Source organism: Hemiscyllium ocellatum, chromosome 1, assembly GCF_020745735.1.
Source record: "Hemiscyllium ocellatum isolate sHemOce1 chromosome 1, sHemOce1.pat.X.cur, whole genome shotgun sequence".
Classification (NCBI taxonomy): domain Eukaryota; kingdom Metazoa; phylum Chordata; class Chondrichthyes; order Orectolobiformes; family Hemiscylliidae; genus Hemiscyllium; species Hemiscyllium ocellatum.
The window spans coordinates 166,891,549-166,917,606 of NC_083401.1; the positions used below are offsets into that span (position 1 = coordinate 166,891,549).

At 39.8% G+C, this 26,058-nt stretch overlaps 1 protein-coding gene across 1 annotated transcript in view; it reads right to left on the reverse strand.

The window, feature by feature from the left end:
• dchs2 (dachsous cadherin-related 2) overlaps positions 1-26,058 on the reverse strand; it is a 173,345-nt gene that overhangs the window by 138,850 nt on the left and 8,437 nt on the right. The window contains 4 exon segments of the mRNA XM_060831034.1: positions 4,035-5,036; positions 16,158-16,394; positions 18,519-18,750; positions 21,989-22,180. Coding sequence (XP_060687017.1) covers positions 4,035-5,036; positions 16,158-16,394; positions 18,519-18,750; positions 21,989-22,180 — 1,663 coding nt within the window.

The window sequence follows — 26,058 nt, forward strand, 5'->3', positions numbered from 1 at the left end:
TGACTGTGTCTGGAAGACCATCAATTTGGTGAAAGATATTTTGTGGTCTGCCCTAAGTTTGTTAGTCTTCCAATGCAAAGCGTTAACTTCAACTGAGTGTTGCAGACTGTCACAGTCTAAGGTCCAGAACTACATGCTCAGGGACACACTAAAGCCTGGGGCAGCTGCTGTCAAGGCTTAGTGGAGAAATTTCTGAGGAATATCAAATTCCAATATGTTTGTGTTTTTTTGGGGGAGTCTCCTTCTAATTTAGCTATGCAGCATTTTATATAATTCCAGCATAACCTGTTTGCTCTTGTATACGCTGCCTCAGTTAATGAAGACAAATATCTCACATGTCTGTGTTTATACTCCAACTGCTTTTAAATAAAAGCCAGCATGCCATTTGCCTTCCTTATTTTGTGTTAAATTTGTATGTTAGCTTTATGTGAATTTTGCACGAGCACTCAGAAATCCAACTGTACTGTAGCTTTCTGCAATTGTTAATAAAACAAAGAACTGCGGATGCTGGAGATCTCAAACAAAGACAGAAATTGCCAGCAAAACTCAGCAGGTCTGGTAGCATTCATGGGGTGAAAGCAGAGTTAATGTTTCGGGTTTAGTGACTCTTCATCAGAACTGGAGAGAATTGGGGCCCTAGCACTGAACACGATTTCACTCCTTACAGGTTGCCATCTTGAAAAGGTCCCCTTTATCCCATCACTTTATTTTCTATTATTTAGTTGATCCTCTATCTGTGCAAATTTACCACCCTAAACACCACAGGTTTTCACTAAGTAATCTAATGTGTGGTGCTTTATTAAGCCTGAAAATCCAAATATATTACATCCACTGCTTCTCCTTTATCTATCCTACTGGTTACCTCCTCAAATAATTCAAATATGTTTGTCAAGTATGATTTCTCTTTGAGAAACCATATAGATTCTGCTTGATCATATTATGTTGTTCTAAATAACCTGCTATTACATTCATTATAGCTGAATTACAGATACTAACATTTTTGCAATAACATGTTAAGCTAACTAACAATAGTTACCGGAATTTTCCTTTCCTTTCCTTGTTTAAATGAAGATGTTAATTTGGGAGTTTTCCAATCCTCTGGAGCTCTTGCATAATCTAATGACTCTTGGAAGATTACCACTAGTGCATCCATTATGTCTACAGGTACTGATTTTCATATTCTAGGATGCAAACCATTAGGTTCAGGTGACATTTTGATCTTTAGCGCCATTAGTTTCTCTTGCATTACTTTTCTCTCGTGATAGGTATTGTATTTATTTCCTTCTCCTCCTTTGCTCTTTAATTATTTATTAATTTTGTATTAGTATTTCACTGATGCAAACAATTTATTCAACTCCTCTGCCAATTCTTCCCAAGATTACTGGGAGGCGAGAAATGAAATAGCTGGGGCCCTGACAGATATCTTTGTGGCATCCTTAAATGCAAGTGAGGTGCCAGAGAACAGGAAGGTTGCTCATGTTGTCCCCCTGTACAAGAAGGGTAGTAGGGATAGCCTGGGTAATTACAGACCAGTGAGCCTGACGTCGGTAGTGGGAAAGTTGCTGGAGAGGGTACTGAGGGATAGGATCTACTTATATTTAGAAAAGAATGGGCTTATCATTGGTAGGCAATGTGGTTTTGCCCAGGGGAGATCGTGCCTTACCAACTTAATAGAGTTCTTTGAGGAAGTGACCAAGTTGGTAGATGAAGGAAGGACTGTTGATGTCATATACATGGACTTTAGTAAGGCGTTTGATAAGGTTCCCCATAGTAGACTAATGGAGAAGATGAAGTCACATGGTGTGCAGGGTGTGCTAGCTAGGTAGATAAAGAACTAGTTGAGCAACAGGAGACAGAGAATAGTAGTTGAGGGAGTTTCTCAAAATGGAGAAAGGTGACCAGTGGTGTTCCATAGGGATCAGTGTTGGGGCCACTGTTGTTTGTAATATACATAAATGATCTGGAAGAGGGCACTGTTGGTATGATCAGCAAGTTTGCAGATGACACGAAGATTGGTGGAGTAGCAGAAAGCATAAGGGACTGTCAAAGACTACAGGAGGATATAGATAGACTGGAGAGTTGGGCGGAAAAGTGGCAGATGGATTTCAATCCAGACAAATGTGAGGTGATGCATTTAGACAAGACTAATTCTAGTGCAAATTATACAATGAACAGAAGAGCCTTGAGAAAAACTGATGGGCAGAGAGATCTGGGAGTACAGGTCCATTGTACCCTGAAGGTTGCTGCACAGGTGGATAGAGTGGTCAAAAAGGCATATAGTATGCTTGCCTTCATTGGACAGGGTATTGGGTATAAGAGCTAGCAAATCATGTTAAAATTATACAAGACATTGGTTCAGCCACATTTAGAATACTGTGTATAGTTCTGGCTGCCATATTACCAAAAGGATGTGGACACTTTGGAGAGGGCAAGGTTTGTGAAGGTTTGTAGCTCAGTTGAGGTTTAGGTGTAGCTTTGCTCGCTGAGCTGTAGGTTTGGTATGCAGACATTTCATTACCTGGCTAGGTAACATCATCAGTGGCGACCTCCAAGTGAAGCGAAGCTGTTGTCTCCTGCTTTCTAATTATATGTTTGTCCTGGATGGGGTTCCTGTTCAGGAAATGACATCACCACAAACCCCAGGAACCCCATCCAGGACAACATATAAATAGAAAGCTGGTAACAACAGCTTCACTTCACTTGGAGGTCGCCACTGATGATGTTACCTAGCCAGGTAATGAAACGTCTGCATATCAAACCTACAGCTCAGCGAGCAAAGCTACACCCTAAGCTTTGGAGACGGTGCAGAGAAGGTTTACGAGGATGTTGCCTGGTATGGAAGGTGCTAGCTATGAAGAGAGGTTGAGTAGGTTAGGTTTACAAAATCATGAAAGGTATAAACAGGGTGGATACAGAGAAGCTCTTTCCCAGGGTGAAGGATTCAATAATGAGAGGTCATGCTTTCAAGGTTAGGAGGTGGAAGATTTAAGGGGGATACATGCGGCAAGTACTTCACACAGAGGTTGGTGGCAGTCTGGAACGCATTGCCAGCAAAGATGATGGAAGCAGGCACGGTAGATTCATTTAAGATGTATCTGGACAGATGCATGAGTAGGTGGGGAGCAGAGGGATATAGATGCTTAGGAATTGACCAATAGGTTTAGACAGTACATTTGGATCTGCTCAGGCTTGGAGGGCCAAAGGCCATGTTCCTGGGCTGTAAATTTTCTTTGTTCTATTATTTGCCCAGCCTCATTCACAAAAAGGCATATGTTAACTTTGACCCCCCCCACCCCCTTCCTTTTTATATACATAAAGAAGCTCTTGCTGTCCATCTCAAATTACCATCAAGGTTTAGCTCTTCACTTCCAGAGTGTGGAAGCAAGCCATTTGGCCCATCACATCCCCATTAACCCTCCACAGAGTATCCCACTCAAACCCACCTCCCTATCCTATCCCTGTAGCTCCATATTTCCCATGGCTAATTCACCTAACCTGCACATCCCTGGGCACTATGGGCAATTTAACATGACCAATCTACTTGACCTGTACATCTTTGGATTGTGGGAGGAAACTGGAGCACTTGGACAAAACCCACACAGACAGGGGAAGAATGTGCAAACTCCACACAGTCACCCGAGGGTGAAGTTGAACCTCAGTCCTTGGTGCTGAGAGGCAGCAGTGCTAACCACTGAGCCACTGTACTTCCCTTATCTTTTTAAATGTTGTCAATAGTTTTTGTTCCCACAGAATACATTGTTACCACATTAAGCCAAGCCATTTGGCTCATCAAATCCATGCAAGCAAGTCTAACCCCACCTTTCTGTTTAATTTTCAAATTCTCTTTTTCTTCTTTCTAGGCAACTAAACAGTTTCATTTTAATATAATTTAACCTGAAAAATACTTAGCTGTTCCCTTTTTTGTTGTTTTTCTTAGATTTTATTCAATATATTTTCCACTGGCATGCAGGCATTTCCCCTTGTTTTCATCGCATTCCCTTTGTTACAATTCCATAATTGATCACTCTTTTTACCTGTTTTTGAATTCAGTCTGAAGAATTTTCCATCAGATAATAGTATAAATGATAAATGAGAATTTTTTCCTGAATCCCGATCTGTTGCTTGCACTTTTCCAACCAGGCCCTGAGGAATGGGGCTTTCTTCAATTGTGAAAAAGTACAAATTTTGTGTGAAAAGAGGAGGATTATCATTTTCATCCATAACATTAACGATTACAGATGCAATAGCACTTTGTTTTAAGTGGTCCTTTGGATTTGTGGCAAACACTTTAAAGCTATAGCTATGCTTCTTTTCATAGTCCAGAGCTTTATGAATGTAAATCCAGCCACTAGCAGCATGGATGCCAAATGTTAATGAATCCAAGTTTTGCTGAAGTGAGTAAACCAAGCCTGAGGCCACCTTAGAATCCTGCATGTGAGCATGAACTTGTAAAATTCTCATATTTAATGGTGCAGCCTCACTGACTTCAACTTCATAAATTAACGTTTCAAATGTCAAATTACCATCCAAATGGTCAACATTTACTAATAACATGAACACAGCACTCAGAGGTTGAGCTCCATGGTCACTTGCTAGAATATGTATACTGTATTGTTTTTTCTTTGAGAAAACAGTCCTGTTCAGATAAAGTGTTCCATGTATGTAATCAATGCTAAAAGTTTGTTCATAGTCATTCTGTAGACTGTACATGATTATTCCATTTAATCCACTGTCTTTATCTTTAGCATGAGCAATGTAGAGGACTGTTCCTGGCAAGGTATTTTTTGAAATAGTAATAATTTCAGATGCTTGATAGAAAGCTGGTGCATTATCATTGACATCAATAATTGTTATGTTGACATGTACAGAGGTGGAGACAGGAGAGCTGCTAGTTTGAGACTCAATAGTAAGCATCACAAAAGGTTGAGTTTCATGATCTAACTGCTTATTACTTCTGATGAGACCAGATTTAGATTCAATTGAAAAATAGCGATTTGGATCACCAGAGGAAATTCTGTACTTCAGTTCTAGAGAATCTGAAAACAGGAGGAAAAAAAGTTTTAAAAAATTAAATATAATCCATACAAGCACATATGTTAACTTCTCCAAAGTCACTGTATTTTTCAGTAATTAGCAGTGGTTGTCAGGCACACATTAACTAATTGACTTCATTCTTTGATAAAAGCATACAGTAAACCCTCTTCAATCTAGAACGTGTTCAGACCATTTGATATCTTCAAACTTTCCGCACTGTCTTTAAATACGTATTCCAAATGCTACCTTCGCAGATTTTTAGATGCTGAGTTATGCTAAGAAAATCTGTGACATAAAGAATACTCTGCATTCCTCATCAATAATCACTATATTCAGCTATGGCCTGAAACATGGATCTGAATTTTTGCTTCTGGATTGGTTAACAGATTTCAGGAAGTTTCCCACTTGCTGTACCTACAATGGGAACAAGTACCTCAAATGAAAGGATCTTCATTCTAGTGGAGGGGATGGAGGTGGACACAGGGTTGCCATGCACTAAGGCAGACTGGTTAGAGGGCGCACTGTTCTGACCGTTTGCTTAAACATTAGTCCCTTTAGAGAAGATTTGTAGCTCAGGTTGTACATTTGCTCTATTGAGCTGATAGATTTTTCTATCGTTTCGTCACCATGCTAGGTAACATCATCAGTGAGCCTCCGACGAAGCATGTTTTTGAGTCCTGCTTGCTGTTGTGTGTCTTGGTCTGTGGTGGTGGGTGATATCACTTCCAGTTCTTTTTCTGAGAGGTTGGTAAACGGGTTCCAAATCTATAATGATTGTTAATGGCGTTCCAGTTTGAATACCAGGCCTCTAAGATTTCCTGTGCTCATGTACACGAGCACCAACTAGTCACCAAAAGACACAACCAACTATTACTACTATCCATACACACAGACAAAGAGCGACACAAGTTTGACTGGGACAATACATCCATCATGGGACAGGCTAAACAAAGATACACATGGGAATTCCTAGAGGCCTGGCATTCAAACCGCAACTCCATTAACAAATATATAGATTTGGACCCCATTTACCAACCTATCAGAAAAAGAACCAATATCACCCACCACAACTTACCAAAAGACATAAATAGCAAGGGGGACATAACAGCAGTGCTCTCCGGAGGCTCACTGATGATGTTACCTAGCATGGTGACAAAACATCAGAGAACAAATCTACCAGCTCAGCAAACAAATGTACAACTTGATTAGTGCTTTTAGCACTCATACAGTGACACCCCTCATCCTCTCCCCACAGGCCTCCAACTTCCTACTTTAACTCAGGACCTCAAAACATCAGGGGCTCCTCAATCACTTTCCATTGATTTAAGACTTTAAGTAGAATAGCAAGCATAGTTCTGTCTGATCTCTACTTCCTGAGTTATACCTGCACTCTTTCCAACATTGTAAACTGTGACACTGCTCAGTGACTCCTCGTGGTAACTTACAGCTGAGGCAGAAGTCCAGACTTCTGAGGAGGCCCAGGGAACTCCCATAATTCCTGGTCTAAGGAAGTTATAACATTGGGAATAGGAGCAGTAATAAGCCATTCACTACCTCATACGTTCTCTGCGTTTAGTAAGATAGTAGTGATCTTCCACTACAGCCACAACTTCCTACAGTAGCTTCATTATTCTTCATTAAAGTAAGTAAAGTGATTTAAAGGTTTAAGGCAAAGAGGGATTAGAAAGATACAGACAGCTTGGGTAAGCATAATGCCCCTCTCACAAAGAGGGGATTCTGGACTTTTCTCATGACCCAGCTGAGTCCATGCGCAGTACAGTCACCAGCCGCATGAACTGGAACTTTGGTGTCAGAGTTCGAGTAGCAGCTCTGAGATGCATCTGTGAGAGACAGAACTATGTGGATAGCATATTTAGTGAAGTGGTCATACCACAAGACAGAGACAAACAGACAGACAGGGAATGGGTGACTGTCAGGCAGTCCCAGCTAAACAGGAGGGAAATGCAGCAGTTCCCAGAGATTCCACTCACCAACCAGTTTTCCATTCTGGGTATCAGTGAAGCAAATGGATGCTTGGAGTGCAGCACAGGTGATGTACAAGGGAATTCTTTAGTAGCAGAAACAGAGAGGTGTTTCTTTGGCTGCAACTTGACTCCAGGATGGTTTGTTGTCTCCCTTGGTGTTGGGATCAGGAGTGTCAGAATAACTGCAGGATATTCTTCCTCGGGAAGGTGAACAGTTTACATTGACACTAACAGCATTGGTAGGAAGGGAGATGTGGTCCTGCAATCAAAATTTAGAAAGCTCTAAAACAGTAATCTCTGGCTTACTCCCAGTAGCACGAGCAAGTGAGTACAGAAATTGGACGTTAAGACAGCCAAATGTGTGGCTCAAAAGATGGTGCATACGGACGACTTTAGATTCCTGGGACATGAAGACTGACCCTATGAAGACGACAATATAAGCAAACAGGTTGCATCTGAATAGATTAAATATGAAGGTAGGCTAGCCAGTAATATTAGAAATGATAGTAAAAGTTTCTTTCAATACATAAGAAACAAACGACAGGCAAAAGTAGACATTGGGCCACATCAAACTGATGCTGGAAGCCTCGTAATGGGAGATAATGAAAAGCAGGAGAACTTAACAAGTATTTTGCGTCAGTCTTCACAGTGGAAGACATGAACAATATCCCAACAATGAAAGGGAGTCAGAGGGCTGAGTTGAGTATGGTTGCCGTTACAAAAGAGAAAGTGTTAGTAAAACTAAAAGGTCTTAAAATTGATAAATCTCCTGGCCCCGATGGGATACATCCTAGAGTACTGAGAGAGGTGGCTGAGGAAATAGCGGAGGCATTGGTTGAGATCTTTCAAGAGTCACTGGAGTCAGGGAAAGTCCTGGATGATTGGAAGATCGCTGTTGTAACCCCCTTGTTCATGAAAGGATCAAGACAAAAGATGGAAAATTATAGGCCAATTAGCCTAACCTCGGTTGTTGGTAAAATTCTAGAATCCATCATTAAGGATGAGGTTTCTAAATTCTTGGAAGAGTAGAGTCATATTAGAACAAGTCAACATGGATTTAGTAAGGGGAGGTTGTGTCTGACAAAACTGTTGGAATTCTTTGAAGAGGTGACAAGTAGGTTAGACCAGGGAAACCCAGTGGATGTGGTCTATCTAGACTTCCAAAAGGCCTTTGATAAGGTGCCACACGGGAGGCTGCTGAGCAACGTGAAGGCCCATGGTGTTCGAGGTGAGTTACTGATATGGATTGAGGATTGGCTGTCTGATAGAAGGCAGAGAGTTGGGATAAAAGGTTCTTTTTCAGAATGGCAGCCGGTGACGAGCAGTGTCCCGCAGGGCTGTTGGGGCCGCAGCTGTTCACATTATATATTAATGATCTGGATGAAGGGACTGGGGGCATTCTAGCGAAGTTTGCCGATGATACGAAGTTAGGTGGACAGGCAGGTAGTACTCAGGAAGTGGGGAGGCTGCAGAAGGATCTAGACAGTTTGGGAGAGTGGTCCAGGAAATGGCTGATGGAATTCAACGTGAGCAAATGCGAGGTCTTGCACTTTGGAAAAAAGAATAAAAGCATAAACTACTTTCTAAACGGTGAGAAAATTCATAAACCCAAAGTATAAAAGGAGCTGGGAGTGCTAGTCGAGGATTCTCTAAAGGTAAACATGCAGGTTGAGTCCGTGATTAAGAAAGTGAATGCAATGTTGTCACTTATCTCAAGAGGGTTGGAATATAAAAGCAGAGATGTGCTACTGAGACTTTATAAAGCTCTGGTTAGGCCCCATTTGGAGTACTGTGTCCAGTTTTGGTCCCCATACCTCAGGAAGGACATTCTGGCACTGGAACATGTCCAGCAGAGATTCACATGGATGATCCCTGAAATGGTTGGTCTAACAAATGAGGAACGGCTGAGGATCCTGGGATTGTATTCATTGGAGTTTAGAAGATTAAGGGGAGACGTAATAGAAACTTACAAGATAATACATGGCTTGGAAAGGGTGGACGCTAGGAAAGTTTTTCCGTTAGGCGAGGAGACTAGGACCCATGGACACAGCCTTAAAATTAGAGGAAGTCAATTCAGAACAGAAATGCGGAGACATTTCTTCAGCCACAGAGTGGTGGGCCTGTGGAATTCCTTGCCGCAGAGTGCAGTGGAGGCCGGGACGCTAAATGTCTTCAAGGCAGAGATTGATAGATTCTTGATGTCTCGATGAATTAAGGGCTACGGGGAGATTGCGGGTAAGTGGAGTTGAAATGCCCATCAGCCATGATTGAATAGCGGAGTGGACTCGATGGGCCGAATGGCCTTACGTCCACTCTTATGTCTTATGGAATAGAGCTAGAGCAGTGTTCCTTGTGGGGTGTTCGGCCAGTGTTGTCAGGTAGGTTTAAGCGAACTCTTTAGGGGTATGGGGAACAGAGAGAATATTTGAAAGTAATAACAGGGTACACAAAATGCTGGGATTATAATAGACAATGATAAGTTAATAGATGGAGTTTTCTTTCATTCATTCATCATGTGGTCATTGTTGGTCAGGCCAGCATATATTGCCTGTCCCTTGAGAAGGTGAGCTGCCTTCTTGAATCTTTGCGACCGTTGTGGTTGAGTTAACTCACACTGCAATTAGGGAGAGGCTTCTGGGATTTTGACCCAGTAAAATAAAATGGACAGCAATATATCTCTGAGTCAGGATGGTAAATGGCTTGATCGGGACTTGCAGATGGTGGTGTTCCCTTGTAGCTGTTGCCCTTGTCTTTCTAGATAGAAGTGGTTGTGGGTTTGGAAGGTGCTGTCTAAGGATCTTTGGTGAATTTCTGTGTGCATCTAGTAGATAGTACACACTGTTGCTGCTGAATTTGGCAAATGGAGGGATGCATGTTTGTGGGTAGTGTGTCAATCAAGCAGCTACTTTGTCCTGGTTTTGGAAGTCCATAGACCCCTGAAGGTGTCAGCACAGGTAGACAGTGTGGTGAAGAAGGCATATGGGACATTTGCCTTCATGTGCTGAGGCACAGAACATAGGAGCTCAGAAGTCTTGTAATGACTCTAAAAACATTGGTTGGGCCACATATGGAATAATGTGTGCAGTTCTATTTGCCTCACTATCAAAAGGACATGATTGCATTGGAGGATGCAGAGTATTGTCATCAGGAGGTCTCAGTTATGAGGACAAACTCAATAGGTTTGGGTTTGTTTTCCTTGGAGCACAGGAAGCTGAGGGGGAGGGGATCTGATTGAGGTACTCAAAATTATGAGAGGTATAGTTGGGGTAGATTGTGAGAATCTTTTCCCCCATGGCAGATGTGTCCAAGACCACAGCGCATAAATTTAAAGTGAGAAGTAATTTAGAGGGGATCTGAAGAAACTTTTTTTCATCCACAGCATAATTGAAATGTGGAACATGCTGCTTGAGAGGGTAGTGGAGGTAGGTATTCTCAAAATATTTAAGAAGCATTTGGATGAGCATTTAAAATGTTGGGGCATGGTAGACTATGGACCAAGTGGAGATAAATGGGATGAGTATAGTTTGGTGCATGTTGGTCATCATAGAAATGGTGGACCAAATGGTCTGTTTTTGTGCTGTATGACTCAATGAATTTCTTATTTCCATTTCTTCTGTCTCTACTTCTAAGGGACCCATCCACTCTTGGTGATTGCTTTATTTTTACATGCATGTCAAAGTTTATGTCCCTTGGCAGCTTATTCTGATGTCCGATTTTCTCTATCAGTTTTTCAGTCATTTAAATTACAACATAAAAACAGAGGGGAATCCAGTGCCTGGTAAGAGTGAGTAAATTATGATGAATAATATCACCAGAGAAAAAGTACTGGAGAAACTTAAAAGGGCCAAATCTAACAAATCCCCAGTTTCTGATAATCTGCATCTGTGGTCTCTAAAAGATTAACTGCAGAGATATTTGGTACAGTGGTTATAAATTTCCAGACCTCCATAATGGCCACAACAAATTATAAGTCAATAAATGGGATATGCTGTCCAGAGGGAGAGGAAGAGACAGAAATCAGGGAATTACAAGACAGTTAACCTGACATCAGTCATTATTAAGGTGTCATTAAGGAAGTCCTAACAATGCACTTGAAAAACGTAATATGATCAGGCATTGTTAACACTGTTTATTAAAAGAGAAACGGTGTTTGAAGAATTTATTAGGGATTTTTGAGGATGTAAGTAGGGAGGTAAATGAAACAGAACCAGCAGATGTGGTATACTTGGAATTCCAAAAGGCATTAAGGTGCTATGCATTAACATAATCAAGAGGTTCAGGGCTTTTGAAGTTAAGGTTATACATAGCAAGAGGACTGGTTAATGGACAAAACTTGAAAAATAGGAAATAACTGGACATTTTCAAGCTGGCAACCTGTAACTTATGGTGTGTCACAAGTACCAGTGTTGCGATCTGGCATTTAAAATCTGTACTAATGACACAGACAAAGAAATATAAATTAATATATCTATGTTTGTTAATGATACAAAGGCAGGCGGGAATGGAAGCTGTCAGGAGGACATAAAAACGCTGCAAAGAGATGTAGACGGGTTAGGCGAGTGGCCAAAATGATGGCTGCTGGAGTGCCACTTAAGAAAGTGCATGACTATTTATTTTAGCTCAAAGAATGGAAAAGCATAAGTTTTTTTTGAAAGGCGTGAAATCTTTAAACACTAATGTCCAGAGAAATTTGTGGAACACAAGTTATCAAGCAGGCACAGAAAATAGCAAGTGTAGGGGGAATTCAGTAGAGTGCATATCTCCACCATACTATGTTAACTCAATGCTGTTGCAATTTTATTGCTCTTTCCTACCTGTTGATGGTTTGTAACTACAAAACTGTAAAAAAGAGATCCTTATTACTAAGAATTTCTATCTCACTGAGGAGGCTTCAGACTAGTTTGCATCCAACAATCTACTCTAAGAGCTCTGATCACATTTTGACAGCTATGACAAAGTGTATCACAGTAGCAAGACAAACCACAACACTCTAAATCAAACAACACACGACTTTCTAAAAGATAGCCAATTTGTAGCCAATGTTAGTGGATGGATCTTCTAAGAAATTCCAGGATCTTTAAAAACTAAATCAGTTCTTTCTTGGGTTGCGTACCAACTTTCAGTGAAATCCTCCATCGGTTTTTAGAAATGTAGTTTCGAGACTAACATTGAAATTTACAATTCTTTCGAACCTTGGAGCTTATTATTTGTTTTGGAACCACAATGGAACACGCAAGTTATAGCACTGAAACAGTTAATAGATGAATAAATAGGGACAAAAATATTACCACCACCTAGTCTTAAGTAGGGACACTAATGAGGAAGGCAAATGGTGTCTGGGTCTGTAATCGAAGGGGACTGAGGTAGAAAAGTAAGCAAGGTTGCTACAACAGGACAGAGCTTTGGGAAGATCACATCTGGTATAATGTGTGCAGCTCTGGCTTCCAAATTTAAAGAACACTACACTTGCATTGCAGGAAGTACTGCAATGAGTCACAAGGCTGGATGAGAAAGCTGTCCTGTGATGACAGGCTGAATAAGTATGGTCTATATTCTCTGGAATTTAGAAGAATGAGAGATGATTTAATTAAAACAACACGATTTCGAAGAGACTTTACAGAATACACACAGACATTGGCCACAATTAGTTCTTTTCCCAAGAAGTGTGTGGTTTGGCATCCTTAAGGGCGGTAATCCCTGGCTCCCACCAGCGAGAAAACCTACCAGGTTAAGCAGCAATCCAACACTTGATTCTTGACTAAAAGAGATTCTCAAACTATTAAGTACTGCAGCTGAGACGTCCTGTTCCACAAGAAATTGCCTGCCAGATGCCTGCAACCACTAGAAGCAGGCTCAACAGGATATTTATTCAACATTTTACTCTTAATTTGTATGTTAATATGGAAAATGGCAAGCCTCTTCCTTTAATAGAGTACAAGCTAACGTCTGCAGTTAGCCACAGTTTGAGACTATTTTCTGTAGCAGTTTTATTCCTTACCAAATGTTTAATTGTTGCAAATTATTACTGAATTATTTAAATGGTTTCTATTGCCTATTTACCATACTTTTAACCCAGTATCCCAATCAACATTACACTTATTCAACATAGGCTGCTCTCCAGACTTAATACCCTAGTTTTGGACTTAACTAAATTATTCCCTAACTCAATATAAAATCATTATAATCAACCTTTTCCATTACCTTATTAAAGTTGATGGTCTAAAAATAAAATAACCTGCGTCCTCATTGGTTCATTGATATACTGAACTAGAAAACGATCTTGAACAAATTATGTTAATTCCTCCTCCTCAACACTACTATTAACAGATTTGAACTGCCCATTTTATATAAAATTCCACACGATTACAGTATTATTCAAGTTAAATGCACTTTTACTTTCTTGATTTAAACTCTGTTCAACAGCATGACTACTGTTAAGCAGCCAGTAAACTATAAACATCACTGCTTTTTGCCCATTCTTGTTTTTTTTGCTCCATCCAAACAGATTCTCCATAACAAGATCCTTCCTCTCTACTTTCCTTTTCCCATTCTTTATTACTAAGGTAACTATCGCCCACTTGTCCATTTTGTGTCTCCTCCCTGATAATTAAGAATCTTGGAATATTGAATTCTGAGCCTTGGTTAATCTATAATCACACTGCCATGACAAGTACTAAAACAAATTCCTTAATAAAGTAGCGCCTCAACATACGAACGACCCCGTTCACGTACAAATCGGTTTACAAACAGGATTGTACGTAAAATTTTGCTTCAACGTACGTACGAAATTCAAGGTACGAACAAAGGTACGAACGCAAAAAGCCTGTGTGCGACCACGTGGTTTCATTGTTCTGCTCTGCTACCCGCTTGTTGAACGCAAAAGCTCTCAGGCCCCGCGTGGTCTAATTCAGTTAGTCTTTGGTGCGTGCGCTCTGAACAGCCGTCCTTACGTTATCCGAACAATGGGAACAATGGATTCAATTTGCGAACTTTTTGGTTCGCGAACCGGGTCCCGGAACGGATTAAGTTCGTAAGTCGAGGCGCTACTGTATTTATCTATTCTTTAATTCATCTATTAACTTAGGAATTCTTCACACTAAAATGTTGGGCCTTTAGATACTTTTGTTATTATTCCCTGATGTCACCCTAATTGCTAACATTCTAATACCATTGTCAAATTCTCCAACCTCACCATGGCCCATGCTACAAATCAGTACTCTGTTTAACAGCAATTCCTTTTGAAATTACCTTTTCCCAAATCACTCCATCCCTCCTTTCATTAGTTTTAAGTTATTGCCCTAGTTATTCAACTAACAAGAATGCTAATACTACCAAATTTAAAATTGAGCCCAACCCAATTAAGCAACTCTCTCTTTCTTTAGGACCAGAGTCAGTACCTCATGGGCCAAAACTCCTGCTTTGTCCACCATGTTTTGCCTTACATTAATTTTATTAAGCTCAGGTAAGAATCTAGAAGTTATTACATATGAATGTTTGATTGTTAATTTCAACTCTAACTTCTAAGACTTTTTCACAAAAAAAATTATTCTTAGTTCTACTTATGTTATTCCTATGAAGAACAGACAATTAATGATCATTTCCAATTACCAGGAGATATCCTTAATTCTGGCTCTAAGCAGACAACACAGAACTTCCAATTGCAGGTGAAAAGAACAAATCATACTGTTAGTGCCACATTCGTTTCACTTCCACCATTTAAATGGTGCCCTGTACCATGTCTCGGAGCCTCATTTACTCCTTTGCCTTCATCCACAGAGTCAGCAAGAACCTTGTACTGGCTACTCTAGTTTTACCTGTGATCTGCTTAATTGCATCACTCTTAATCAAATGCTCCCAACTCTGGCCCCAATCTGATAAAGTCCACTACCTAATATAAGGAATGCAACTGCCTCCTACTTAAAACTGTCTGCCACCCAAATGCTCTTCAATGTTTGCACTGTATTTGAACTTTAAAACCATCCTCTTCTTCCCCTCAAAGTGTTACTGGTGGACCATTTAAATAACATTGCTAAACAATAGACGGGATGGTTATAATGGGGTAAAAACAATGACTGCAGATGCTGGAAATCAGATTCCGGATTAGTGGTGCTGGAAGAGCACAGTTGTTCAGGCAGCATCCAAGCACCACTAATCCAGGGATGGTTATAATGCAGAGAATGTTGCAAGTGCTCAATGGTGAGTCAGCCCTGCTTGAAATTCCCTGTCCAATTCCAGTAAGTAGAGAACTTCTATAATGTTGTGAGCTGACCCTTCATTTAGGAGAAGTGTTATGACACAGGGTTAAACCCTCCCTCCCCCGCTAATTTAAACCAGCAATTTAGAAATGATTAAACCCATGCTGTAACCTGTTAAAATTAAAGAGGCCAAGAACTATCCCAAAAGTCACTATTTAAAGTACAAAAATGTTAAGAACTTTATTAAGTCTAACATATAACATTAACTAACAACTATTTACAACTCCTTTCTCTAACCTATCTTTCACTTTTCCTTCTACAATACAGTCCAAAAAAACTCCCGATTAAGATTTACCTAAAAATTCAAATTTCAAAACCAGCCAGCTGTTGAATCTTCTCTTTGTATCTTCCTCTGTCTTCTTTTCTTCTTCTTAGGGATTTCTGTTTCATAGGTCATTAATAGATAAAGGTACCTTTAAGAGAGCTGTTCTGCGGGCAGTCTGCATATGATGGTAGCTTGGCAGTTCTCCCCCAACTGTTTAATTTTTTTCTGGTTCTATACCCCAAAACATCAGATCATTTCATTGTTTTAATATTGTCAAAATACTAAATTCAAACCTTAGTGGAGCTTAGTATCTTGGGGCATAATTTAAACTGATTGGCTGAATTTGAATTTGTTTTTCATCTCATAGCAACCCAGCTGCTAGCTGCTGGACCAAATGTTACACTATAAATTGTCCAGCACCCTATGTGCTTGCTAAGTCCTTCAACTCTCGTAAAGGTACAGTACCCCTTACACCTTCATAACAGCAGGAACGATTTAATCAGCCCAAGCTAACTGATAATCAGTGAAGATCTAAATGTTTATCTACAAGATGTAAAACAATTAATCATATGGGTGAAAGGCAGCTTAATTTATTTTTGCAGAACATCTGAAACACACCTTGGATATTTGCAATCTGTACTCTTCCAACAGCACTTCCTATAGGGACACTTTCTAATATGGTAAAAGAATAAGAAGGTTGCTCAAACACTGTTGGAGCTACAGAACTTTGAAGAATGTGGACAGTTACAGTTGCATTCAAAGACGAAGTTAAATTGCCACCATCACGTGCAGAAATTTTCAACTGCACATCAGAAACCTGTAGGTGACTGAAGGTAGAAGTTAAATACACTGCACCTAGAAAACAAAAAAGAAGTAATATTAGTCTCTATGACATCAAACTTAAACTGACATACTTAAAGGATTTAATATTACAATGTCTCCCTGTTATCCTGGCTTTTGCCCATTTCAATTAATGGAAAGAAACCAGAGTGTGTTGGTTCCCAATATAATTTGGAGATGCCGGTACTGGACTGGGGTGTACAAAGTTAAAAATCACACAACACCAGGTTATAGTCCAACAGGTTTAATTGGAAGCACTAGCTTTCGGAGCGCTGCTCCTTATCAGGTGGTTGTAGAGTATAAGATCGTAAGACACAGAATTTACAGCAAAAATTTACAGTGTGATGCAACTGAAATTATATATTGAAAAAGACTTGGATTGTTTGTTAAGTCTCTCATCTCTTACAATGAACATGCTGGTTTCAGTTCTTTCATATGTAAATCGCAGAACTTTTTTTCAAGTTACATTCTCAAGTGAACTTTAACAATTGGTGTCATGTCAGCTCAGATAATACATTTAAGGTGTGAGAATTACATTATATTTTGCTCAAAAACTGCATGAATCCATGTAAAATTCTGTAAGCCTGTTTTTTTCAAGTTAGAATCAGTCTGAACATTGTAACACAGACAGTCTCACACAAGGCACCTCACACCTTAAATGCAATATCTGGCCGATATGACACCAATTGTTAAAGTTCACTTGGGAATGGAACTTTAAAAACGTCCTGTGATTTACATTTGAAAGAACTGAAACCAACATGCCCATTCTAAAAGATGAGAGACTTAACAAACAATCCAAGTCTTTTTCAATATATAATTCCAGTTACATCACACTGTAAACTTTTGCTATAAATTCTGTGTCTAATGATCTTATACTCCACAACCACCTGATAAAGGAGCAGCGCTCCGAAAGCTAGTGCTTCCAAATAAACCTGTTGGACTACAACCTGGTGTTGCATGGTTTCCCAATATCTGCTCCTGAAACCATGAAAACAATATGCTCCTGGAATGTTTTTTCTTAGCTGACATTTTCTGTTTTTGACTCACAAATGATCATAAATTCAAACAGTTAGCTTGGTACATCTTTGTTTTAGAATAAGACCAAGTGCATTTAAAGTTACATTGCAATTTATCTTCTAATGGAATTAAAGTAACAAGTAGACAGTGCTAGACAATGTAAATACAAAACTACAATATTAAACAGCATCAGATTAACTCAATTTGCAAGCAACTGTTCACACACCTTGATATGGACAGTATCTACTGTGTGCACATAATTGACGTTTGTTAATTTTTTGTAGGATGACAGCATTGACGGCAAGGTTATCATTTATTAGTCATACTTAAATGCCCTTGTAAAGGAATCAAATTTAGATAAATATTCACAAGATAACACAAAACTTTTAGCATTTGAGATTAAACCACACTTTTTTGACAGGCAAGATTTTTTTAGGGTGATGGAAGAAAGAAAGGCTAACAATAAGGAAGCTCATACCACTTAAGCAAAAGACTTTATTTTTCAATAAAGAAGCACTTCTGATCTTACTTATCTTGCTAGATAATGAGGCTTTTATATTTCACTGAATAAAATGATCATTATGGATTTAAGATAAAGCTATCTTTAAAGAAAGGTATTTTAATCGTGACTAATTTCAGATGCAGTTGAAAATCGTGTTGTTTGAGTCAGTGATGGAATGATGAATGCTGGAACTATTTGTGTTAAATACCGCTATTGATTGCACACTAAAATGGCAAAGATATCAAAGTTGTGTCTCTGATCTAACCAAAAATCAGAAATCTTAATGATAAACATCTTGAGGTACACATTAACTTCTCAAATAAGGTTAAGCTGAGAAAATACCAACGAGCAGAGGTGAGGTAGTTTCCTCAAGAAAAGAAATTTGACAAGATTCAATTTCTAGCCTTTGGTTGTATTATAGCATTGGCAAAGACTGATTTTTTTTAGTCAGGATCTGGGACATCTCATGAACTGGAAGGATTTAAAATTCAGGGGCAGATCTTGCGCAGTCATTATCAGTCTTACTAAAAGATAAATTTAGCAGAATGAATGTGATTACTAGAGCAAAGTTCAATATGAACAATGTAATGTTGAAATCAGAAGAAATAATTTCATTATACCTGTCGAGGAGTCTACAGAGAACAAAGAAGAGAAGTTTCCAGTTAGAAGTTCATATGTCACCTTTCCATTGACTCCAGAATCTCTGTCAGAGGCCATCACATTTGTAATCTCTGTTCCTGGCTGTGTATGGCTGCTGATACTGGTTACATAAGTCAATGGGTTGAATAATGGTTGGTTATCGTTAATGTCTTGTAGATCTAAGTGGATAAATGATTGAGCACTCAAACCACCCTATAGAAAAAAAAAATCATATTAATCTAACATATAATTGAGTGGGACTGTGTATATATTCTCCAGATTACTAGCCCAAGTTAACTGGTACAGGGTCAACAATATTGAAGAGTTAAATGCGTGCCTCAAAGATTGGTGTGGGAGAATTCAGGGACATTGCTACCAATGTAGGGGAAAGAGAGAATTGTTCTAATTGGACAGTCTTCACCTGAATCATCCTGGGACAACAGTCCTGGTGAATCGCATAACTAGTGTTGTAGATGGGGTTTTAAAGTTTGAGGTGGTCGGGGTTAGTGATGTGACTGAACACCAATAGAAATAAAAGGAAGGGACAGATGTGTGACTGTCATATTGTAACCATGGAACCACGTAAGTGTAGGAAAGCTCGATAACAACATGAGCTTGAAGGCTTAGTATCTTAATGTAGAAAGCATTCCAAACAAGGTAGACGAACTAATGGCGCAAATCAAGGTAAAGGAATATAATCTCATCACCATTACAGAATCATGGTTACAAGGAGTTCAAAATTCGGAATGTAAAATTCAGGGATTTTTGACCTTTTGGACTGATAGGAGGGTTGGAAAATTTGTCGGGGTAGCATTGTTAACAAGAAATGAAGTGAGGAGAGTTGTATGTGATGATCTAGGCTTGGATGACGAATATTCCATTTGGGTGGGGAAAAATAGCAAAGGAAAGAAGAAATTAGTAGGCGTAGTGTTCAGACCCCAAACAGTAGCACTCTGTGGGAAAGGTTACAAGTCAACAAATAATGTGGTTAAAGGCAGATAAGTTCTCTGGCAATGGTGAGTTGCAACCTAGGATCCTAAAAGAGATAGCTACAGAGAAAGTGGATGCCAAAATCATTGAATTCTGGACGAATATCAGAGGATTGGAAAACTGCTAAAGTGGCACTCCTACACAAAAAGGGAGGAAGTAAAAAATGAATAACTTGTGGCTGATTATCCTAACATCTATTTTTGTAAGATCATTCAAATTAATTAATAAGTAATAGCAGAATGTTTGGAAAATCATTATCTAATCAAGCAGAGTCAGCAGGGCTTCATGATATGGAGATCATGCCTGACTAATTTATTAGAGTTTTTTTTTAAAAAAAGTCTCAACCTGAATGGATAGATGAGAATCAGTTGTGTTTGCGTTTGTGTATAGTGTCTGGACTTCCAGAAGGCATTCAACAGGGCACCACATAAGAGCCCATAATGTTAGAGGTAGTATAATGTCATGGATAGAGAATTGGCTCACATACAACGAACAGTGAGTGGGGATGAAGGGTTATTTTTCAGACTGGCAACCTGAGACCAAAGGGGTTCCACAAGGATTAGTGCTGGGACTGCAACTGTTTATACATTAATGACTTGGAAGAAGGAAGTCAATGTACTGTAGCTAAATTTGCAAAACACTAAAATAGGTGGAAAGGGAGATTGTGAGAGGGATTCAAACAGAGAGGCGCCCATCGATAGATTAAGTAAGTGGGCAAAAGCAGCAAATGGAGTACGACATAGGAAAATGCAAAGCTGTTGATTTTGGAAGAACAAAATATTATTTAAATAGACAGAAACAGCAAAAGGATGCAACAAAAGATCTTTGGGGTATGTGCACACGAAATGCAGAAAGCTAGCACACAGTGTAGCAAAATATCAGGAAGGCAAATGGAATGTTGGCCCTTATTTCAAATGGGTGAGTACAAGAGTAGGGAAGGCTTACTGTAAGTGACAAGATGTTGCTGAGATCACGTTTGGAGTTACTGTGGACATTTTTGGTACTGGATGTAGGTTTGCTCGCTGAGCTGGGAGGTTCATTTCCAGATGTTTCGTCACCCTACTAGGTAACATCTTCAGTGGGCCTCCGGGCGAAGCAGAAACCAGAAACCCTAGCCACTCTCCCCTACATTAAAGACATCTCAGAAATGACTGCCAGACTACTCAGACCCCTTGGCATCACGGTAGCCCACAAACCCACCAAAACACTAAAACAGCAGCTAATGAATTTGAAAGACTATTTTCAGACAACAAGCAAAACTGATGTCATTTACAAAATACCGTGCAATAACTGTAACCAACACTACATTGGACAAATAGGCAGAAAATTAGCCACCAGGATACATGAACATCAACTAGCTACAAAACGACATGACCCTCTCTCATTAGTGTCCTTACATACAGTTAAGGAAGGACACCACATCCATCCTTGGACAAGCCAAACAAAGACATGTATGAGGATTCCTAGAAGCATGGCATTCCAAACGGAACTCTATCAACAAACACATTGAATTAGACTCTATCTACTATCCCTGAGAAAAAGAACAGGAAATGACATCACCATAGGAAATGACATCAACCACCCAAAGAAACCCAAACACATAAATAGAAACCAGGAATCATCAGCAGTGCTTCGCCCGGAGGCCCACTGAAGATGTTACCAAGAAAGGGTGACGAAACGTCTGGAAATGACCCTTCCAGCTCACCGATCAAACCTACATCCAGAACCTCAACCTGAGCTCACTAATTTTGGTACACTTATTTAAAAGAAATATATAACTTCATTGGAGGCAGCTCAGAGAAGGTTCACTCGGATGATCACTAGTATGCAGAGATTGTCTTCTGAGCAAAGATTAAACCAATTGTGACTCTCTCACTGGAGTTGAGAAGAATCAGAGGTGATCTCATTGAAAACATCCAGGATTCTTAAGAGGCTTGACGGGGCAAATGCTGAGAGGATGATCCCCCTCACAGCAGAATTGAGGGCCAGAGAGCATAGTCTCAGAGCAAAGGGTTGCCAAATTAAGACTGAGATGAGGAGGAATTTCTCTTCTCAAAGGGTTGAAACTCCATTCCACAGAGAGTTGTGAAGATAGGATCCTTGTGTATGTTTAAGGCTGAGGTAGATAGATTCTTATCAGTGAGGGAACCAAAGGTTATGGGGAAAGGATACAAAGACACAAGGATAAGACTTTCTCACTTTGCAGCTTTCAGCCAAATTGTGCATTCTGCTCCCTGACCAATCACGTCAATAGGAGTTACAAGCAATCAGTTAGTACACTTGCAAAATTAGCTCAATAAAGTTGAAGACTTCATATCTTGTACGTTTCTTGTGATTTTATACAAATAATACAAATTCTAGTTTCTAGTGTCATCTCTAAATACCCCTAAACTTTTAAATGATATACATAATTTGCTCAACTAAGAGTAACCAAGGTTTACAAATATAGGATTTATCTTACCCCATCCTCAGCAATCACTAACAGATCATAACTTGGAGGTCCACTATCTCTATCCATATTCTGGGTTGTACAGATTTGACCAGAAGAGGCGTCAATGGTAAAGAGATGTGACTTCTCATAGTTGTTAACATCATCATAAAGAAAATAATGGATAGTACCAAAAAGACCATCATCTGCATCTCTTGCATTAACCTACCAATTGGAGGGGAAAATTAATTGTTTCAAGAGAAAAATACGATTGGAAAACAATTCACATCTCTGAATGCCTTCACTATAATTCAACTGATATGTTATAACAAAGAATCAAAGCTGTAATAAATCTTCCCAAAAACATCTAGGATTAGCTAATTATACTTTTGCACAGGTAAAGGCTTAATTACGGTCAGACACTCATACGTCATATATAATTATTAAATCTTAACCAGTACAATTTAAATATGCATTCTTAAAGTTTACTGACACAAAGTTGACAAATTTCGAGCCTTCCCATCCAGGAGAAACCAGGTAGATGCTCCCAGATGAATTAGCTGCAATTTCCTAAGTGTTTGTGTTGATTTTGATTTTCTCTGTTCTTTAACAACAGCACACATCTTAAACTGGTAGAACCCTTTACTACATAAACTGAAATCCAATGACATAACTTGGCTCTGAATTGGAATTTCAGATGTGGCTTGAGTGGGAGTTGTTTTAGGTAAAGACAGGATGAAACCAGAAGGGACCTTTTAAGACAAGCTTCTTACGTTGCTTATGGAGCCAGGAGAAAGAGCAAATTGAGAAACTTCCATTCATCCACCAAACCAAATCAGAGCTCTTAGTACATCTGGACAACTCTCTCATAGAGGGTTGTCACTTTGTGATTCCTATTGGAAAGGACTTGTACCAATGAACAAAGCTGTAAAGCTGAACTTAGTCTTCACTTTTCTCTGCCCTCAAGGAGTTTGTTCAAACCAGGACAGAACTTACAGTTAATGGTAGGGCCCTGGGTGAACAGAGACCTACGAGTGCAGGTTCATAGTTCCTTAAAATTGACGTCACAGGGTGGTGAAGGAGGCATTTGGCATGACTCCCTTCATTGTTCAGAGCATTGAGTATCAGAGTTGAGACGTCATGTTGCAGATATAGAAGACATCGGTGAGGCCTCTTTTCGAGTACTACAAACAGTTCTGGTTTAGGTTAGATTGCCTATTGTGGAAAAGGCCATTTGACTCAACCAGTCCACACCGACCCTCCAGAGAGTAACCCATCCAGACCCATTTCCCTCAGACTAATACGCCTAACATGACGGGCAATTTAGCATGGCCAATTCACCTGACCTGCACATCTTTGGACTGTAGGAGGAAACCAGAACACCCGGAAGAAACCCACACAGATGCGTGGAGGACGTGTAAATTCCACACAGACTGGAATCGAACCAGAGTCCCTGGTGCTGTGAGGCTGCAGTGCTAACCACTGAGCCACCGTGCTTGTCCTACTAAAGAAAGGATGTTGTTAAATTGGAAAAAGTACAGAAAAAATTTACAAGGACATTGCTGGGACTGGAGGATTGGAGCTGTAAGGAGAGGTTGGATAGGCTGGAACATTTTTCCCTGGAGTGTAGGAGGTTGAGGGGGTGAACTTAGAGATTTGTAAAATCAGGAGAGGCACAGATTGGGTGAACAGCCAAGTTCTTTTTCCAAAGGGATGGGAGTTCAAAACTAGAAGGCATAGGTTTAAGGTGAGCAAGGCAAGATTTAAAAATGGTCTGAGGGTTACCTTTTTAACAGAGGGTGATGCATGTATAGAATGAGTTATCTGAGGAGGTAGTAGAGGTGGGTACAATTACAATTGTTAAAAAACATTTGGACAGGTACATGAACAAGAAGAGTCTAGAGGGATATGGGCCAAATGCAGAAAAATGGGATTTGTTCAGTTTAGGATACCTGGTTGGCATGGATAGATTGGATTGAAGGGTCTGTTTCCATGCTGTATGACTATAACTGACACCTGACAGAAAAATAATCTCAAAATAACTCTTCAGAGGTGTAAAAGCAGCATCATCTGTACCAATCTAAGCAATGTAAACAAAGTTTGAAAGTTCTGTGTAGGCTAGTTAGCTGCATTGAAAAGCTTATAGCTCATCTGATTTCATTCATTGTCAGGTTAAGATTCTCCACTGTGGTCAGGAGTCTAAGAGGTAGCCCTGCTCTCCTAATAACAAGGTCAAAAATCACATGCCACCAGGTTATAGTCCAACGGGTTTATTTGAAAATACTAGCTTTCGGAGCACTGCTCCTTCATCAGGTGTAAGTGAGAGAGGAAGACTTTAGGCGCAGATAAGAAAAAGATTGAAAGGTCATGCAACTCATGTGAATGAATTGAACACACCTAAGATGGCTCTTAAATATTTAATCAGTTAGAATGAAGGTCCAGGTTTCGATTGATTAATATGCAAATCCCAGAATTTCTTTCAAGTCTATGCCCTGAGATAACTTAAGGTGTTATGAAGGAGGTGACACCTCCAGTCAGACAATGTGTTTTAGGTGTGAGGTCTTGTTTGGAATCTGTCTGTGTCTTTTCTTTCCAAAGTAGGAGTTTATAAAATGCCACATTGACTGTCTACAAATTGTGTGCTTTTTGAACAAAATACAAAGTAGGACGAATCTGCAAATGCACGCGCACATGTATTTGAGACTGTATACAAGTGAGGGAGTGTATGCATCTGAGAGAGTGTGTGTGAGAGTATGTGCGTGAGAGTGAGTGTGCATGCGAGAGGGTCAGTGTGTATGTCTGAGAGAGAGTGCATAGTATGGCAGAGTCAGCTGTAGTGTGACATGAATTGGGCTCTTGGGTTCATGTAGCACTACAGGTGACTCCACCATACTCTACACTCACACAGGCACTCTCTCTCTCACAAACACAGTCACACAGACTCTCTCTCATACACATCTACTCACACTCTCTCAGATGCATACGCAGTACACCCTCACACTCGCAAACATTCTCTCAAACACACACACAGCATCTCTCAAACACACAGTCTCAGTATATATAACACACACACACACACACACACACACACACACACACACACACACACACACACACTAGCGCCTCGAGTTCCGAACTTAATCTGTTCCGGGACCCAGTTCGCGAACTGAATCAATTTTTCCCATTGTTCGGATAGCATTAAGAATGCTTGGGCGTAGCAACGAACGCTGTTCACAGCGCACGCGCCAAAGATGAACTAAATGAGATCATGCGGGGCCCAAGAGCTTTTGCGTTCAACAAGTGCATAGCAAAGCAGAACAATGAAACCACGTGGTCGCACATGGACTTTGTGTGTTCGTACCTTGAATTTTGTACATATGTTGAATCAAAATTTTACGTACAATCCTGTTCATAAGTCGATTTGTTCATGAACGGGGTCATTCGTATGTCGAGGAGTGATTGTAAATAAATCTGTGGGGTGAGTCTGCATTTGCAGATTCATTCTATTTTGTTCAAAAGCACACAATTTGTAGACAGTCAGTAAATGTGGCAGTTTATAAACTCCTACTTTGGAAAGAAAAGACACTGACAAATTCCAAACAAGACCTCACACCTAAAATACACTGTCTGACCAGAGGTGTCATCTCCTTCATATTGATAACATCTTAAGTTATCTCAGGGCAATGACTTAAAAGAAATTCTGGGATTTGTGTATTAATCAACCAAAACTTGCACCTTCATTCTAACTGATTAAAGACTTAAGAGCCATCTTAGGTGTGCATGACTTGTATGATGCTTTAATTTATCCTTACAAATTCTGTGTTCTAATGTCTTCTTCTCTCACTAATACCTGATGAAGGAACAGTGCTCCAAATACTAGTGCTTTCAAATAAACCCACTGGACTATAACTTGGTGTCATGTGATTTTTGACCTTGTCCAACTCAGTCCAACACCAGTGCCTCCACATCACTCCTAATAATAGTCCATTAATTGGGACCACACCAAATCAGGTAAGCAGGATAGCTTCCAGTCTTGCAAGTGCACAGTTTCAGCTAAACAGAATATTATTTCCTTCTGTTCATATTTGCTCATATTCACAGAG